General features: G+C 44.5%; 1 protein-coding gene across 1 annotated transcript in view; it reads left to right on the forward strand.

The window, feature by feature from the left end:
• SDK1 (sidekick cell adhesion molecule 1) overlaps positions 1 to 14,344 on the forward strand; it is a 402,092-nt gene extending 387,748 nt beyond the window's left edge. The window contains exons 41-45 of the mRNA XM_086622010.1: positions 1,907 to 2,071; positions 4,677 to 4,814; positions 6,792 to 6,912; positions 7,145 to 7,274; positions 14,072 to 14,344. Of these exons, the coding sequence (XP_086478136.1) occupies positions 1,907 to 2,071; positions 4,677 to 4,814; positions 6,792 to 6,912; positions 7,145 to 7,274; positions 14,072 to 14,344 (827 nt within the window). The remainder of the gene's footprint in view (positions 1 to 1,906; positions 2,072 to 4,676; positions 4,815 to 6,791; positions 6,913 to 7,144; positions 7,275 to 14,071) is intronic.
• The last annotated feature ends 5,354 nt before the right edge of the window (positions 14,345 to 19,698 follow it).

The following is a 19,698-nucleotide window of genomic DNA, read 5'->3' on the forward strand; positions in this document are numbered from 1 at the left end:
AGTTTATGTGGTAGAAATAATCTCGCCTTCTATTGCCCTGTAAAAGGGAAGTCAATATTTTATCTCTTGTTTTATAGCCATTGTAATATCCAACTAATACATAACAATGGTACATTATGATAACTTCATTATACTCTGATCATGCTGGTGAATAATGTATTGGTCTGAATTTTAAGCATGACAGAAAAATTACCTATTTTTATTGTTCTTCGGTATTTCTCAAATGTAGCTGGAACAATACATTTCAGCCTGCTTTTTGCATCCGCTGGGACTGCCAATCCTCATGATCAGAAAAGATGTAGTTTGGGGGTTGTTAGTCATTGTGTGTGTTGCTAGACGTGCAGCACAGTACAAATTACTGAACCAATATTTACTGATGCCAAAGTTAAAACATTCACACGGCAATGCACCTGCAGTGTTAATCAATCCATCTTTGCTGCTATTCCCTGTTGCACAGAAGTAGGCTAAGGGCCAAATTTTGTTCTGTTACACCAGCACCGTGCTGGAATCACTGCGGTGACTTCAGTTGCTTTACAGTCAGGTAAATGCAAAGCAAATGAGGACAGATTCCGGCCTCACTTTGCCGCAGCAGAACGAGGCGCTGAGGGTAGTACTGCTGGCTCCTGCTTTATTGTTACCTTGATAACACCTCAAGCTGCAGAAGTCATGCTGATGCTCAAATCTCGCCGTGCAGAGGGCTTTCTTTCAAAGCAGGGAGCTCCTGCGCTGGAGTCATGTCTATGCACAGGTTATCATCATATTCCCATTGCTGTGGGACACGCAGAGAAAAATAGACATTGCTCGAGCAGCTTTGATAGCTAAAAGTTGAAGCCCAGTGGGATACTTATGAGGTCAGATCCGTAAGAGCTGCGCTGGCTTAGGCTGGCTGAGAGTTTGGCTCCGTGCGTAGACGGTTAACTCCATTTTGCTGGGCACCAATTGGTACTGAAAAGCAGTCCATTTAATGTTTAATCCGCGCACTCAAAATTATTGACTGACATTTTTAATTATAGTTGGTTTTGTTCTTACTGGTAACAGCATCCATCTTCTTGAAAGTTCTTTCCATTGTAGGCTAGTGAATATAAGATTATGGGTTAGATCAGGGACCAAACCGGTGCCTGGTCAGGATGCACATCAGGATCAATGTCAGTACAGCTGCTGAGAACCGAGATTACCCTCCTGAAATGCTCTCATCAGAATGGCGTTGTGTGTCTAGCAACTTTGAGAGGTTTATAATAGAAACAAGAACTCATTCCTGTTTAAAAATGCATGCCACGCAAGCGCAGTGCCTGCTGTCTCGCTCTGTGGGCTGTGTCACGCTGCGGGCCAGCGCATGCGAAGGACACATCGCTATTGATATTGTGATCAAGCAGCACTCCAGTGACACCAGTCCACCAGGCACCAGTTCGTGCAAGGCCACTGTACTTCCTGCCAAGACCCAAATCTTAGTTTGCAAAGCCTGGCCTGCACACTTGGATGGTGAAGTCAGCTTTGCGATGGAAAAAACAGACAAAACACATGCGATTAGAACTCATTAACGTAGCAGGTTGTTTTGGGGTTACTTGCTCTGTCAGATGATGGACATGCCGATGCGGTGACCTTCTGATTAGGAGGGACCCAGATGGCTGGCAGCTGTTCCAGCCACCTCAGGTCACCGTGGGTGCTGCTGCACCTTTTAGAGGAGACCTCTTCCATCTGGGCTGTTGTAAGACCCCCATTGTGAATAAATGACCCTGTTACAGATGGGGTCTTGCAGGGCATTCTGACATTCGTGCGTGTCACTGAGCAGCCTTCAGGTAAGCACCTCCACTGTCTGTGGTTGCAACACACAATTAATGACAATATTTTCAGAGGGAAGCGCCAAGTCACACAGTTCATGCCATTTCTCTCCTTGCTGCTTTCCTAGATGAAGGACTGTGGGACATGTTTGTGAAGGACATCCCTCGCAGTGCTACCTCCTACACTGTCAGCCTGGACAAACTCAAACAGGGTGTGACCTATGAATTTCGAGTGGTGGCTGTCAATGAATTTGGCTATGGAGAACCAAGTGTTCCCTCTGTGGCAGTATCAGGTAATCATGGATTTGTTTTTAATATCCTTTCCAATGGAATTTCTTGAGGTTGGGAGGGAGGAAGAGGGGATAAAAACCCAACCCAGATTCTCTAGTTGCAACAAATAGTCAAAGGCAGCTTGGTTTACTTGTAGGATAAAACCAGAACAATATAATGGTGAATGAAGGCTTGTTATTACAGTATGCTTTACTCTCAAGAGGAAAAATGTGTGTGTAGCATTTTTAAGTTTGACAAAGAACCTTCTCAGGAATTTCATGAGTGTTTATACAAAAGATCTCTTGCCCTAAGACTAATTTACACAGTCTACAGTTCGTTTGCCTTTTCTCCTCTCCTAGTCTGTTGTTTTGTTTATTCTTCTTCCTTCTTTTTATTCCCAGGGTTCTCAGATAAACATTTTCTGTGCTATTTTGTATTTTGCTCTCAACAATATAAAAGTGTACTTTCACAAAATTGTTCCTGATATCCTCAGCGCTGGCTGTTCCAATACGGTGTGATGCTTCCAGTCCTCCTTCATCCAAACAGCTCATTGGTGATGCTCTGGGGCTCCTCCCACCCTCTTTGCTCTTATTTTTGCTCCCAGTAAACAGGGCAATGGCCTAAACATGCTTCTAAAATCCCTTTGAGCAACCCAGCACTCTGGTTTTCTGAAGGAACTTCAATACCTGGAAAAGCAAATTTTGCTTACCTTGCCACCTCTGGGCAGCTCGAGTTCAATGGCCTGTTGTGAAGTAGGAGAGCTTGCCCTCATGAAAGCTTTGCTCAGGTCTCCTCTTACCCTTGCAGAGACAGCTGTACTCCAAGTTGCTCATGAGCAATAAGTTTCATCCTTGCTGTGTCAGCAAAGACCGACAAGAGGAATAAAAGAACCTGATAAAGCGGCTTTGTGATTCAAAATTCTGGAGAGTCCTGAGAACCTGGCAAAGCTCCAGTATCTGGAGTGGCTTTTATCTCTTTGCTCCTCCAGTGAAAAGCATAAACACCATTCAACAGTTACCCAGCAGGCAAGAGTAGTAAATGCTGCTATCGCCATCGCGGCTGCGTTTGTCCTTACACAATTAACCACTTAGCCTGTGAGAGCTGTCTATGGATTTCAGTGTGAGTGCTACCCTTGCTTTTCTCCTTCAGGACAAGGGCATAGACAACCCACTTCAAACACCGAGTCAGTGTTTTTCCTATCTGTGGTTTCACAGAGGCTTTAACACAATGTAAAGGGTCAGTAATCATGTCAGTCTTTCCTTTCCTGGAAGACATTATTCCTCTGAAGCTGGGCATGCAGCTCCTTGTGAGGCTTTTTATAAATAAACCACTTGTTTGTAAGTTCTCCACTTGAACAGAACTATTTAATTCACCTCCTTTTGATGCTTCACTGTTCATCTCAAATTGCTGCATGAAAGTAAGAGGTTTCCATTGAGATTCACAGTCGTAAAAGTATAAAGCATTTTAGGCTGGCCACTTCAGCTAGCACAGGGAGGTATAAATTGCACTGAATCTGCTCAGCCCAGCATGGCTTGTACAGTTTGCCTTTAGGACTTTATTGGCCTGGCCTGGCCTCCTAGCAAAGAGAGATCGTGGCTGCTTTTCAGTGCTGCAGAATACTCGGTGATCTGGAACAAATTTGAGCTCATATCAGGCTTACAACAGACTTGTCTTTAGATCCAGGGCTCGGGACAGTTGGGGAAAGAGAGTGCCAGGGTTCAGGGATAGTGAGGGGCTTGGTTGAAGTTGCTCTCCTGGCATCGCCCCTTCCTACCAGGTGTTCTTCTACTTTAGGGACTACAGGGAAATTATATACAACTGCTGGCTTGTGCTCCAGTGGCAGCATTTTTTCACAAAGCTGAGGGATGCTGACAAAGAGAATATCACCGCTAGAAAATAACAATACTTATTACTTTAAACCAAGACTGGCAAGATGACTCTAGAAAGGGGAAGTTAGTATCATTTTGCGTCTCCAATTGAGGTCAAATGGGGTGAAATTACTTGAGACCGCACAAAATCCAGGGAGCTGAATTGATACCAGTGTGCTGCACATCAGGCTTGGCTAAGCTGATGGGGAGATGATATAGAGTAGCAGCCAATGTTGGAAGTTAGAGTTAATAGAGGTACTGAAAGACACTGAACCAAGTGTGCTTTATTCCCTGGCACTAGCTGTATTTTTCAAAGAGCCACTGAGCAGCATTATGGTGCGGCAAGCCTCTTAAAAAGTGGAATAGTCATGGGTCACAACAGATATAGTAGTGGTTCCTTTGACCCAGGGGGTACTAAGCATACTGCAGCAGTCAAGAAATGTAGGTGTGCGGAGCTGTGGGAAGAAACCTCCCTCCCTTCGCTTGGTGATAACATCTTCTTAGCTCAGGGATTCTGGAGCGCTGCTCAGGGTGTGTGAAATGCAGAGATGTTGGAGCTGTGATATGCTCCTGTTCTATTTGCCATCTTAGAAGTGTCAGCAGGCCCTTTGAAAGTCTGACTGCAGAGTAGGCTGTGTTACCTCCTTTGAACACCTCTCTCTCCTGAACACTATTATAAATGCGTCATTCACTGTGGGGAAGAAGAGAAAAAATTGAAGGAGCATAAAGAGGAGTTATTTGGCTTTTTTTGCTCTTTCAGCACAAACAGAAGCCCCTTTCTATGAGGAGTGGTGGTTTCTGCTGGTGATGGCTCTCTCAAGTCTGATCCTCATCCTCCTGGTGGTGTTTGCATTGATCCTGCATGGCCAGAGCAAGAAGTACAAGAACTGCAGTACAGGTGAGACATTGGCTCTGTGCTGTGCACACACTCTCAAGAGCTGTGGGAACCAGAAATGTCTTCCTTTATAACCCCTGATTTCATCAGCGTGGACTCTCTTTATCAATACTTTGTTTGGCAGAAGACTCAGGTCTTTTTAGTGTCTGGTGCGATGGAAATGGCTTTTGCCCATAGCCATACTGGGCAAAGAGTGCCTGATCTTATCAGGTTTTGGATGCTAACCAGCTGTGGGCTTGGATAGGACTGCATCTGGAAGTCCCAGGGACTGTAGCAACAGCCAAGGAGTCTGGGTCAAATGCTTGGCAGAAGACCACAAAAAAAGGAATAAGCTGAGACTTCGTTTAGCTTCGTATTAGCTTCCCCTGATAGATGGTGAGAAGGAGAAAGATTCTGCTTTTCTATGGCTGTTCCCAATGCAAATATTCCAGGTCTGTATGTGTGAGGACTTTATCACAATTCCTCTATATTAAATAGAGTGCCCTGCATCTCATATTCATTCCCTAAGCCAAGATGCAGTTGCTTGGCTGGGGGCCATACAGCTAGGAGCTATCTTGATTGTCTGGACCTGTTAGACTTTAAGGCATAATGAGCATCAAGCTTTGAATTTTCCTTTAGTCATGATTTTTATCAGTCTGCTTTCTGAAAGGAAACAGGAGCTACCTGCTCTATAACTGGGAATGTTAAAATAGTCCCCTTTCAAAACACCCAGTTCTTGAGCTCTGAATATTGTTTTTACTTTTTCTTCTCCTTGCATGATAAAGTCCTGGAAGGGTTGTTCACATGTGTATATCTCTGATACCTTCATTCACCTCCAGCAAGAAATTGCTCTGATGCCAGGAGGTGCCAAAAAAGGCACATTAGTGAGTAGGATCAGGTGGATGGATCTTTGTGCTACCCGTTCTTAGGGATTAATGTAATGAGGGAGTCTTCCAGGCAGTATTTAGTAATTCAGCCCCAAAGTGAAGATCTTTTCTTTCTTTATAATTCACTTCTAACAAGTGTTAGAAAATCAGATTTCAGTCCCATGAGATATAAGATGTATGAATACTGTGGCATTTTACCAAGTTAATACTGTTACATATTTGTATGCATAGCTCATAGGACATCTCTCATCTTCCTAGTTTTGCACTGTGTTTGGGGGACAGGCACGAAAAGACAGGCCTGACCTGTACTGTCAGATATCAGTGTTCACACTGAGTTTTAATGTGGCACTGAAATTGAAGCTGAGGATAAAGTACCTGTCTGCTGCACAGTGGCAATATGCAACCGGCCCTTCTCCCTGGGACACGAGCTGAGCTCGCACCTTTGGGATTACAAAGAATGAGCATGGGAGAGAATAAGCTCTTGCTGTAGTTGATCACAAGAAATAATATACTTTGCTGTATTTTCCCTCTTCTTCCAGTCCCCTGTCCTTTTCCTTGCCTCACGTTGTCCAGTGATGTCTTACATCTATATCTCATCCTCATTACAGCTCTGACATCTTTTTCCCATTTGCTATCTGCTTAGCCTTTCTGTTGCTTTCTTTCTTGCCTTTTTTTTTTCCTCCTTTTCCTCCCTTTGCTGGTTTTACTTTCTCTTGCTTTGCTTCAGTCAGCATGAATGGGATTCACAGCACCTGATTTAGGACATCTTCAGTGGGCACCTGAATTAGTCACCTGGTTTCTATGTATAGTAAAAAGACAAGAATAAGCACTTTCAGAGCACAGTTCATCTGTGCTATTTTAGATACTTACCTCCAAATGAAATGCATCCATCTATGACTTCTTTCCCCTCTTCTTGCTCCTTCTGCCTGTTCACACTCCTGATAAGCTCCTCTCCTTTGCTCTGATTGTTCTCGTTTGCCAATAAGAAAGGCAAAGAGATTTTCAAATAATTAATGGTGTTATAAAACACAAAGAAGGAAAAGTTAGCTCGTACAGTTGTATTTGGGGGAAAAGTGCCTTTGTTTCAGCTGAGTCTTTCGTTGCCTGGCTCCAGGTAAAACCATCTCCAATGTGGAAGAGTCGGTCACCCTGGATAATGGAGGCTTCACTGCACTGGAGCTCAACAGCAGACACCTGAACATCAAAAGCACCTTCTCAAAGAAGAATGGAACCAGGTAAGAAGCTGGGAACACTATGCTGTCGGAAATGGCTTTTTATCTAGCTTTAAGCAACTATCAAATAGGCAAAGGGGAGGGACTGTTGTCTGGACGACTTAGGGAGGAATTTAATGCCCAAGTCACTGCCCCTGGCTGTGATTCTGGCTTCTAAGCAAGATTTAATTGTGTCTTTAATTGTGTTATTTCAAAGAAGTGACAGCATGCCGTACACTCATCCTCTGTTTCCTAGGTCTCCTCCTCGCCCAAGCCCAGGAGGGCTGCACTACTCTGATGAGGATATCTGCAACAAATACAACGGAGCCGTGCTCACCGAGAGCTTGGGCCTGAATGAGAAGCCCTTAGAAGTGTCGGAGTCGGAGGTGAGGGTCTCCCTTTGCCTTGCCAAGTGTTGCTCAGTCACTGCAGACATCCGTTTCCCTGAGGAACCCTGGCAAGTTTCGAAGTTCCAGTCCCGCACCCGCATTGTACTGTGGTGGTGTTGTTTTCTGTTTTGGGAGACTTTAAAATGTCCATTTCACCAGGCTGTTCGTGTCACATCTTACAGTTAAGATGTCAAAGGAAGAAATGACAAGCAGGACCTAGCCAGGGCTGATTCCAGACCTGGCCTTGGCAGATGTTCACAGTTTTCCAGTGTTACACAGAAGGGCAAGTGCAATCAGTCACCCTGTGTGTGCTCACCTCTCTGGAAGGGGCTGTACATCCCCTTCTGCCTGGGGTCTGCAAACTTGGAGCACTTTTGGGAAAATGTATATGTGCTGCAAAATAACCAGCTGGCTGTGGCTACTGTCTGGATGAGGTTGCAGGTGGGAGACACTTTGGATTGTTGCACTGACTGAGGTATGGGATGTGGTTTGAAGTTTTCACAGTGCCTTTTTTAGACAGCTGCAGCAAATACCCAGGTTCAGAAGAGTGGTCTTGCGTGGTGATAACCGCCACCTCTGTTACAGAGGGAGTAAGTGGGGCACGAGTAACCTGCCAGGGAGCACATGGCAGTGGCGGTGAGAGCCCAGCATTCAGGTTTCTGAACACTCCAGCCCACAGCCCTAGTCTAACTCAAGAGGAGCCTTCTGCTCGGGTTGCCTTTAGACTCTGTTCTCCAAGGAAGGTGGGTGTATGCTGGCGTTATCCATCTGGCAGTGCTCCATCTTGTGTCTTGTCTCCCCTTTAAGAAGTAAGAACGTGCTTGTGGTCTGTAAAAGCCAAGCAGTGGCCAGGGGTGAATAGACAGACTTCAAGGGATATCCAGAAAGGTAAATCTGTCTCTAAAATCGTACGTTGTCAGCCGAGATCCTGACGAATCTGAACTGACAGCGCAAGAAGCGAGCAGTGGGCCAAAGCTCTCCAAACCTGACCCTTCCAGCAAGAATAAATCAAGAGCAGCAAGTAGTGAAAGATGATGACAGTTTTCATCTGTAGCTTTTCTGCACCTGCAGCTACAGCTGCTTCTCCTGGCTACCTAGCTCTCACCTCCTGTTAATTACCACGGACAGCCTGCTGCTTTGTGCTGCCCTGTGGCCGACCCGCCGTGCAGGCAGCTTTCCTTGGTGCAGCTCAAGCTGCTGCCTATGCAACGCACGAGCATTACCCTCCAGATTAAACCCATAGCGCTTTGGTCATGTCGCTGTAACAACCCAGCATTAAACCTGTCATTAAAACAGTTTGCTGGGCATGATCATGAATTTAGCGCCGGCACCTTTTGACATTAATTTCAATGCCCCACGTGGCATTTCCTGGTAACACACAAAAGGCTACTTGCAGGGTGTCATTACTGCCTTCCATATTCACTGTTTGTACAAAATAGAAGAAAGTGATTTTTGGTGGGTTTTTTTTTTCCTCAGACTACTATTAATATTATTTATTTACTGTGTATTGCAGTCGAGCCTGAAGGTCTCAATTGAGATTCTAGTGTTTTTGTGAATCTGTGTGTGCATGTGAGTATGTGAACAAAATATGCCTCCTCTTTTTCCTTGGGGCTTAGATATGCAGCCCTTCTGTATAATGTCTTTGATGCTTGTTTTTTTCTGTGGTGGGGAGTGCTTTTAGGCATGAAATGTTAATATGCTCCCAGTAGAGGTAGCAATAGGAGATGCTGCCTTTTGATCAGCCTGAAAATGCTGTTTACGTTGGCTGGTACAGACAGGAGGTGAGGGTGTGTTAGGGCAGAGGTGGGTATAGATGTTTGACCACTCTCTTTTCAAGTATTACTGTACCTATTAGCTTTTCCTGTTTTTCTTTGCTGTGCTTTTTGTTTCTGTTCTCAAAGGAGGTCTTAACAGACGAGCTCTGTTTTCCAGGAAATTTAGAATTTTAATCTCTCTTAGCAGGCGGAAATGTTTCCCGTTATATGAAGAGTTAAAGATACCTTTTTGTATAAGAGCTCTACACAGGTTTAGTCCTCTTCAGCAAAGAGGGTCCTGATGCTCTTTTCCTCTAATACATCTTTGCATGGATCTCACATTCCACTTAATACGATGCACATAAGGACGGGCAGGGCCAAAAACTGTGCTTTTGCTTTCAACTCGCATGTCATCTTGTCGCTGCTTAGTCTTACCCCTGTTGCCTGAGGTGTCAAGATTTTATTTGGAAAAGAAGGAAGCTGGCTGGCTTCAAGTCTCGTGGGGTTTACTGAACATGAAGAAGTCTGCGAGAAACTCTCGGGCTGACTGACTGCACTTACAACACGGCTGCCTGGGAGCCTTCCTCCGAGCTCCCTCCTGATGAGGAGAGCAAGAGAGAAACAAAGAAAATCTAGCAGACCACGCAGGACTCTTAATATTCGTAAATCAAGTGGTTAACTTACTCTATGTCATGAAAGCCAAGCACCAGTACTGTTAATGAGGTTAAAGTAGTTTAATTGGCAGGTATGGAGCAAGAGAGTGCTAAGAGCGTAATTTCTCAATGATTAATAATAATAGGCTTTTAGATAATGAGTCAAATGGACGAGGCTCTGGGCAGATAATCTGAAGAAATTTGGTGTTCATCATGATTCTATGATTCCATGTATAGAAATTTGATGATAGATCTGCGATGTCATCCAGCCAGGGAAGAGCAGTTTTACAGGAGGGGAGGGGAAAGTGCTATGTGTGTGTTTGTTCTCACATGCCCTTGTGGTCTCCCAAAAACTGTTTTCAGGAGAGAATATTCTCAGAGATTGTGCAGGTTATCAGTCAGTGCTGAATGCTGGTGATGCTCTGGTCTTCCCCACTGCTCTCTGCGGTCTGACTGACTTCTGCTTTCTCAGCTCTGTAGGAAGATATTATAAATTTCCACTTAACACTTAATAGGGAATATGATTTATCTTGTTTCCACTAATGTTCTCCAGTGATTTCGACAAGTTGGGCACCATGTGGAAACCAGCCACAGGTGACACATTAAATAAGCAAGGGTTCCTGTGTCCAGAGAAATCCTTTTGCATGCCAGGTTACCTTGTCTCTTTCTCAGCGTATTCATTTCATGTCAACCAAAAGAAAGTGCTGCCATCTACATTTTTAGAAATAATCTCATAAGGTTGTTTCTTATGCAGTCACTTAAAGAAAAAAAGATAATTAGAACTATTTTCAAATTTCCCATTGACTAAGCTAGCCAACTCTGTCACTGACTTGCCTCTGAACAGCACTTGTGCGTTTTGTGCTATCAATAAAATACTTCAATAGCCTCTCATTTTCTGTATTTGTTGTTTCACAGGCATCCATGCACCTTTGGTTGACAGTCTGTAATGTCACCGCACACCCAGTCACACCCCAGCCTATGGTGGTTTCCACGGTAACAAAGCCACAGTCGCAAGGAAGGGAGAAAACTGAAAACAAAGCAGAAAGCCCTGCAGCATTTCTATTTACTCAGTAGTTTAAAAACCACTAAAAAGTAATCCTCTAGTATAAGCTGTCTGTATTGTGATGCAAAACAGGTTTCTCTTGCTACTCCTTGATTTTCATCAGGGCAGAGAGAGATGCAGACAGCAATTTAGAGAATTTCTTGCTGGTAAAGGTGGTTATTTGTACCTTGTTCGGAGCAGAACTTGGAAGATACTTTAGAAACATGGATGGAATAGTGAGCTCCTGCTTCTTCTGAAGGAAACACAAAGAAAACAATTCGTATCGACACTGACAAGTAGGTTGTCCTTTCCAGCTCCAGCATCAGTGCTGATGATGGTGAAAGGCTGAAGTAGTGCAGCTATATACGTTTCATGAAAGTTGCTTCTGAAAAGCACTGGCCTTATTTACACCAAATTAGTGTTCTCTTTCAGTTGATATAATGAACTAATTAGTGGACAGATAATTAGCAGGTGGTGTTGTTTTAAATTCCCTCTCTGTTCATGGCAAATCCAAGTGAGGCTGTATTTCAAATGGCAGCAGCCCATCTAAAAGCGTTCCCAGTATTTCTCCTATTTATTTTGTTAACTTCTGGCAGTATTGGAGGAATTTGGCTTAGGTACAGAAATTTTATTAGTTTTGTGGGTGAGTATTTTTCTGCTAGCAATGGACAGAAACCAAGTGGCTGCATCAGTATTACTATACCTATCAAGTCATGTGTTGGTCTTCTGGATACAGCTTCTTCGCAGCATTTCTTAAAGCTTCCAGCCTTTTAGTTGTCGTTCTGTTTCTATATGTTTGTGAGGACGTCAGAAAGACCAGTAAGGAGCCACTAGAAGCTTGTGGGGGTTTTTTTCTCCTTATGCTTATGATACCTCAACTCAGCTGTGATCCATTTTCAGCAGGGGCTTGTTTCTTTGGGGAGTGACTGAGCGTGTCTGAGTCAGTAAGAGTGACAGTGAATTGGGGAAGGAGTCAGAAAACATGGCAAGGGCAGTGGTAGAGTTGTGCCTTTGATGGAGGGAGGACATCCATGATAGCTAGAAGGAGATCACACCTTCAGGTGCTGCTTCTGATGAGTGATCCATAACCACCTGCCTCTGCTCAGGATGTAGAGACTTTTCTTCTGGATGCCCACATCATCCCTTAGCTTCCCAGACACTTTTTACCATAACAGTAGACCATGGAGCTACAGCAGAATGTTTGAAGATGTAGGCTGATGCAAAGAGCAACACCTTCATTCTTGATAAGAACAAAGGAAACCTGGGTTTGGGGATCTTTTGATCTGCAGGTCAAGTTGGTTACTTCTGCAGCTGAGAACCAGCCTGCCTGAGCTCTTGCTGCCTGTTGCCATGCCCTGCCCATCTGCAGTCATCAGAGGCACTCTTCTTGGAGCCCCTTACAAAATTAGACAGGGCAGTGCTGGCAGGATGTTCCCTGCACCGGAGCCAAGACTCTGGAGCTGCTCTCTGCACCCACTGGCTGCGAAGTGGTCCAAGTCTGGGGATATTCCAGGTGTGCCGCAAAACACGCCTGTTCAGAGGGGTCTTTGGAGGCAGTCGGGTGTTGGCTTCCCGAGGCTGGCAGCTGGTGCAAAGGAACGTTTTTCTAGGAGATAGACTTGCTGAGTTTCTTCTGGAATAATTATTAAATGCTAGTAGGGTTTTGTTGTAACATTAATTACGTAATATTAATTACCTAAAGCTTGGCATTCTTAAAATAATCAAACAATACGTAATTCTGAAAGAGCCAAACGATGGTTAACAGTGGAAGGGAAATTTTGCAAAGCTGTAAAGAGCTGCTTTGCTCAGACTCTTGGAAAACTCTGGGAAAAACATTCTCAGCCCTGTCCATCACCCTCTGCACTGGAAAATGGGCACAAAATAGTATCGAAGCAGCTATCTAAGCAAAGAAGTGGGATGATGGATGCGGTGCCCTTTCAAATGATGATTCGCAAGGCATTTGAGGGTTGTTCTTCAGAGGCCGTTAAAAAGGAGCTTTCGAGGAGGAAAGCCTGGTTGTGTGGCAGGCAGGATCAAGAGGGATGTGTGTTTGCTGTGTAGTGTCGTAGATCAGAACGGTACCAACCTTTTGAAACTAATTGCAGCAACTAACAGTTACCAGCTGTACTCACCCGTCTCTCTCTCGTATGTCTTAGGCAGCTACTGCTTTGATATTTAATTGCCTTTAGAATCAGCTATGCAGATTATCAGAAGGGGGGAAAAAAATGAATAAAAGCTTTTGCGTGCTCAAGCCAGAGGTTTTGAGAGAAGGCATGAGATATGGAAACGTCTGGGTAAATGTTTGTGTGCTGTATGTGATGTGGCTCTTATTGGTGGGAACATTAATGGGAACAGAAGGAAAATGTGCGCTTAGATACCGTGGCCAAGGCTTTGCTGTGGTCTCTGTACTCGGAGGAGATGTTCAAGCCCTCTGTGATTCCTCCAGCTGTATCACAACAGCAGCACTTCAGAGGAGGGACAGATGCACAAAGCTTATCTGGTTACATCTCAATAGAGCTCCAGCTCGATACTGGTATGAGCTTTGAAGCTGTCCAGCCACCGTGCATAAATGTTTAAAGGGGTAAGATCCACTCTGAACACAGGGCTCTGCCTGAGCCATCCCAAGAAAGCAGCCCCTCCTGCCTGGCAGTTCTTCTTTCCCAGATTTTTCATTCCTTTTCTTCTGTTGCCACTGTTTGTTTGCCTTCCTGTACCACCAATAATCAGTTGGAACATACAGATAGAGTTGTTTGCCTTAAAAAAAAAAAAGATGTTTTTGCTTAATTCCCTTTCAGCGATATAACTAATTTTCAATATTTAACAGGGCTTGCAAGCCAAATCCAGAGCACTTGCAGGTGGCTTGGTCTAACCACCACGAGCAGCAGCACATCTGGCTAACTTCAGTGCGTTTGCAGGGAAGACGTTCTTCTCTCCTTGCATCAGAAGGGAGATTCTCGATTTTAACTGCAACCTTTTTGATCATGCCATTGAAAGCTGTTTGTTTCCCTGTGACATCTCTGTGCTTCCCCACATCCTGTGTCAGAACAGGAGCTCCGAGCTCCCGCTGCGGCCTTCTGCAGTGAATTAGAAGGGATTCCTCTGCATCCCTTATCGCCAGCATTCTTCGGGGAACTCTCCCTGAAGCAGCAAAGCCTGGCTGAACTGGAGCACGGTGCCCTTCTGCAGTCCAGCACGTATTGCACTCGGACTAAAATTACCTAAAATTACAGCTTTTGCCAGCTGGTCATATTAAACTTGTCTCTAATTTCTTTCAGAGTAGAACAGGCTAAATCATAGACACTAATGGCTGATTTTTTTAATTTTTTTTTTTTCCTGATGCTCCAGGCCACTGACTCGGATTATGAAGACGAGTTGCCAAAGCACTCCTTTGTGAACCATTACATGAGCGACCCCACGTACTACAACTCGTGGAAGCGGCAGCAGAAAGGGGTGAAGCACCCAGCATCCTACAGATACGAGGAGTGTGCCGCCAGCGAGGCAGAACCCTATTTCCAGACTGTCATCACGACACAGAGCTCAGGAGGGGTGTACACCCCAACGGGACAGCCCGCGCCCGGCTCCCGGACTCCAGTGACAGGGTTCTCCTCCTTCGTCTGAGACGGGGCTGGAGGATACAGCCGAACCGCCGGCGGCACTCGGAGGGACCCGTCGCAGTGACTGTGTGTGTGTGACCCGTGCGGTGACCTGTGGGTAACTTCTCTATCAGGGTAGAAACAGATGGGAACACCAATGAGGCTGGGTTGGATTTTTTTTTTTTTTTTCTGAAGACAATCAACTCTCAAAATACGGAGCTGAACTAGCTGAACCTTTGTTTAAAAAAAGAAAAGAAAAAAAAAAAGGAATTCTGAAAAGTGATGATTTTAACCACTTGTGAATAGTAGGGGTTTTTTAACCGCTTTTTGTAACACTGCTTCAGGAAGCAGCTCCCGTGCCCTTCTCTTCCCTCCTTCTTTCTCTCCCCTCCTCTTGTCCCCCCATTCCCAAACAAGGAGGTGAATTCCCTAGATGCAATGAGTGACTTTGTGATGTGATTTGAAGAGAAAACATAAAACCTCCCAGGGGTCCTTTTTCTTCTTTTTTCTCTACTGGCTTTTTATTTTCTTCTTTTTAATTTTTCCCTGTCATCAAGGTCAAGTAGGAAAATACAGAAAAAGGACAAATTTTTATGTGAAAAGCAGACACCTCCTCTCTCCTCTTCTCATTGCTGCTCCCCACAATTAGGAGCACTGGCTGATCAACTTAGGCTCAGATGTGTCACTGTCTCTGCTCTGAGCTCACTACTGGTGTGTTTATACTGAATTACGAACCTGCTTTTATTTCTTATTCAAATGGGACGTGCTGCATTCTTTAAATATTCCAACTCCAGGGCCTTTAGAAGATGAGATGGCTCAAAAGAGCACTGTAGGCAGCAGTGGGTGAAGCAAGCGAGAAGAATTCAGAGGCAAGGTCAGTTTATTTTTGGTGTGGCTCTAATCCTCCCTCGTGGACTGCGTGTGCCATTTGAATCGGTCATTTTTTAAAAGTCAAAGGACACAACCTAGTAAGCCAGAGGAATCTTTCATTTAAGATTGCAGTGACAAGCTAGAGAGTCCACTAATTGATGAGGTTTTTGATCATCAAAGTTAACCTGCCCTGTTGATAGAGGTTGAGCATCCTTTCTCGCCCAGGCTCTGCAGTGCTGCTCACTGGTCTGTAAAAAAGTACATGGTAGCTGGGTTCCTTTGATTTTATTTTTTTAGTACAAAGACACGTCACACAGACTGGGTGAGTTTTGGTGTCCACAGGTGCCTTTTATTGATTCTTCAGCCTCATATCCGGGAGAAACAACAAAGTGTCTCCAAATAAAGCTAACCATGTTTTTCAAGCATTAGGGTCATGAATTACCTTGTGCATGTTTACAGGCTGCTTTGTGCACTGGAAGCTACAGCCTTTGGAAAGAAGGGAGAGTTTTTTTAGTTTATTTTCCATCCTTTTGTATAGCTCCCTTTTTGTTTCCTTCTTTTCCTTTCTGTCCTTTTCCTGAGTCTGTCATGTTTAGCAGCAAGTTATTTACTCGCGAGGAAGTTGTCAGGGATTTAAAGAATCCAAGCCCAGCCCTTGGACCTAGCAACAGTCCTGGATCACCAGACTTTGTACAGCAAGAGTTCGAAAGGTGAATTTGGAAGTAGGCAAGCCCTTTACCACTCTGGTATCTGGCGTTTCTTCCCAGGTGGATGTAGGTCAGCCAGGAAAATTGGTCTCCTGCTGCTTCCTAATGTCGCGTCAGGGCACGTGTGGGTGCTGTTATAATTGCAAATTGTCCCTGTCCCATCTGGCGAGATGCAGGACAGCTGTGGCACTGGATGGTGGTGTCTTCAAGGCAGGTTGTTGAAACCAACCTGGCGTTGATTACGGTGGCTGCCTGTTCCTGCCCATAGGGGCTGGTTAGAAGTAGCCTGGTGGCACCTCACCTGAAGAGGTGAGGTCCAAGGGCAAGTTCAGCCTCACTGTCACCTTTTAGTGCCTCTTGGACAGGGCAAACAATCTCAGAATTGCTTTTACTCTTTGGCACTGCCTCTGAGCACTGCTGCTCTTGGTATATACAGATTCTGGATAGCTTTGGCACTGGATTGCTGTTCCTCTCCAAAGGCTCCAGAAAGAAAAAGTTCAAAACCAAAAACTCCAGTGGGTGTGTTTAAGGGCTTTTGAGTTTGGGATAATGATCCACAACTCATTAGACGGCAAGGGATATGCAAAGACACGGGCTTGAGCCAAAACCCTGTGAGTCATCCCCCTCTCTGCACCTGGATAGGATGTGTGTGGGATGGAGAAGTGGCTCCAAAGAGGATGACTTGGAGCTTACTGTGAAGAGGAACGCAAAGCAAACAAAAACCCACTGCCTTCTGTGCACTTTGACTGTTCTCTTAAGCCATATGGACTTTGCTTTAATGACTGAACTGACAAAAAATTTGTTTGCAGTCTGAGTTTTTTGTTTCGTAGACAAAATCATCTACGTGACTTTCTGATTTGTTTTCTCTTTCCTTTGTTATTTCCTGCATCAGATTACATATCTTTAAACACCTTGTTTTATGTACATGCGACATAGCAATGCAATTGCTGTTGGAATTTTAATGGCGTTTATCCAACAGGTATGAGAGGTAGTGCCACAGGAGGAGCCTTTCAAGGACCACTAAGGACTTAGGGATATAGATTAGTAGAAAGCAGATTGAACACCGAAGAGTTTCCTTCAAATGAAAGCAGTGTGAGTAGCTCTGTATCTCCTGAAAATTGCCAGATCTGAGTTGGTGTAAGGTGCAGTTACTCCGTGGGGTCGATCTGATACCACATTGAGCAAAAAAGCGAGGAAACCATAGAGAATAAAGGAAATGGACTCTGTGGCCACTGCTCCACTGAAGGACAACATGGGGAGCAGCACAATCTATACAAAGCAAGGAGAAGAGACTATTCCTTTTTTCTCAGAGTCACCTGAAATTTCAAAGCCTGAGCTTGCTGAGGACCTGCTGAGTTGACTTTATGGCCCTTTTCTTCCGACTACTGCTGAAGTAAAAGGTTAGGTGTGATTCCTTTAGGACCTGTTGATCCGAACAAAGATATTGCTGTTCTATTGCAGTCCACACTGTTGTCACTCATGGTTTTGGTTTGTTTAGGAGTTAGCTTTTCTTACATGTGGGTTTATGTTACGTAGGCAATTGCAGTGTGTGGAAGTGCACTGCCCTGCTCACCCCTAAAATGAGCACAGGATGAGCGTTCTGCTGCCCAGGATCCTGTATAGCTATATGCATGATGCCTGTGCCTTCTTGTTAGCATGCTGTACTTGTAAATTATGATTAATGGGTAGGTTTTATTTACCTCAGATATCAGGTAAATCGTTCTATCTGGAAGGAAACACTCCATCAGTTAGCAAGAAAGCTCTCTTTCATAGCTGTAATCTTTGGGAATCACAGCCTTGAAATACGACTTTTAAACATTAGTTGTCATGTTACAATAACTTCACTCATCAAATCCACTTGTTTTTCCATCTTCCTGTTTAGAACAGTCTTGAAAAATGAAGACTTATATTTAAAACACCTTCCTAGGATATTTTGTTTGTATTTATTTATTTACTTTCCCATGTTTCTCAGGTCTCTTGGTGGCTGTTACTAAAAAGTAAAAACAACTTCATGAAACGACCAAGGGAGACATTTCAGGAAATGGTTTAATAGGAGTTCATTTTTCATGCAATAGCCATGGAAATATCCAATTTCCTGCAGGAAAAAAAGCGCCCAAGTCTCACCGGTCTCCCAGGGCTGAGATGACACCAGCCACCGCCATCAGCGATGCTCTCAGCACTCCCAATGGCACTGAACCTCAGGTTGTCCCTGTCATAAATCACATGTAGAGTGCACGTGAGTGAAGGAGGTGCACTGTTCCAGCCTACTCTACGTGAAGCATTTTATCCCCAAAAGTCCATGTCACACATAGCCCACACCCTTGAGTGGAATATTTTCCATTCCCATCTTTTGATGTTCCGATGTTGGTGCACATCCAGCGCAATTTGGTGCAAAGGGACAGGAGAGGGCACTGTTTTACTTTCATCAGTGGCAGTTTCTTTTCCTCCGCCCTGGGAGTCACCTGTGTGAAACCCCTGGTGGGAAGGGCAGGGAGAGCAAGAGCCCACGGACCAAAGGGTTTGATCAGCATTTACTAAAGGAATCACACTGCGGCCAGTGACCCCGCTTCTGGAGGCAGTTGGCGTTACTGAAGAGAAGAAAAAAAAAAAAAAACACATTCAGAAAAAGAAACTAATCCATTACCCAAAAGGATTATATTTTCCCCTCTTCATTTTGGATGTTAAAGCCAGTGGTGCTTTGCGGATGGGCCAAGATCTCATTTTTCCTGCTTATACCCAAGTCTCTGCCAGAAGCTGCTGTAGCAATTGTTTAGATTAAATATCCAAGTCTCTCTTGACATGGGGATACATTTATTATCCTTGTCATTACTTCCTTCAAGAAATTCATTGGGTCATCCAAAGATTATCCATTCTGCCCTCCAAAAAGTGAGCAGAGATAGCTGTTTATACATAGAGAGCACTGGTGTCTTTTCCCACTTGCTGTTTTCTGATGAAGCAGGGCAACTTGTTTCAGAAAAATCCTTTTATAAAAGGAATTTATTAGGAAACATCAAAAAAACCCAAAACAAAACACACACAAAAAAAAACCCACATGGAAGATAACCTTTGGCAGGGTCATTAGAAATCTTGAAGTTCTAGAAATCTGAGATTGTAAGACTGAATATGATCCCCAACCCTCCTATCTTTAGCGATCTCCTTTATCAATAGCAGCCAAAAGGATGGATGCAATGAGGGGTTATATTTGAAGAGGAAAAGCCATCACAGAACAGTTGCTAGATGGACATAAGAAGGACATGGACCAGTTGGAGAGGGTCCAGAGGAGGGCCACGAAGATGATAAGAGGACTGGAGCACCTTTCCTATGAGGACAGGCTGAAAGAGTTGGGGCTGTTCAGCCTGGAGAAGAGGAGGCTCCGGGGTGACCTTATAGCGGTCTTCCAGTACCTCAAGGGGGCCTACAGGAAAGATGGGGAGAGGCTGTTCAGGAGGGCCAGTTATGATAGGACAAGGGGTAATGGTTTTAAAATAGAGGGAGGTAGGTTCAGGTTGGATATTAGGAAAAAATTTTTTACTATGAGAGTTGTAGAACACTGGAACAGGTTGCCCAGAGAGGTGGTGGATGCTCCATCCCTGGAGACGTTCAAGGCCAGGTTGGACAAGGCCCTGAGCAACCTGATCTAGTTGGAGATATCCCTGTTCCTTGCAGGGGGGTTGGACTAGATGACCTTTGAAGGTCTCTTCCAGCCCTAACCATTCTATGATTCTATGATTCTATGACAGGTTGTGCTGCAAACAGCTTCGTTCAACCTGGAGTTCCTGCTAGTTCAATCACGTTTCTTAGG

The sequence above is a fragment of the Tauraco erythrolophus genome, chromosome 17 (assembly GCF_009769465.1).
Source record: "Tauraco erythrolophus isolate bTauEry1 chromosome 17, bTauEry1.pri, whole genome shotgun sequence".
Lineage (NCBI taxonomy): Eukaryota > Metazoa > Chordata > Aves > Musophagiformes > Musophagidae > Tauraco > Tauraco erythrolophus.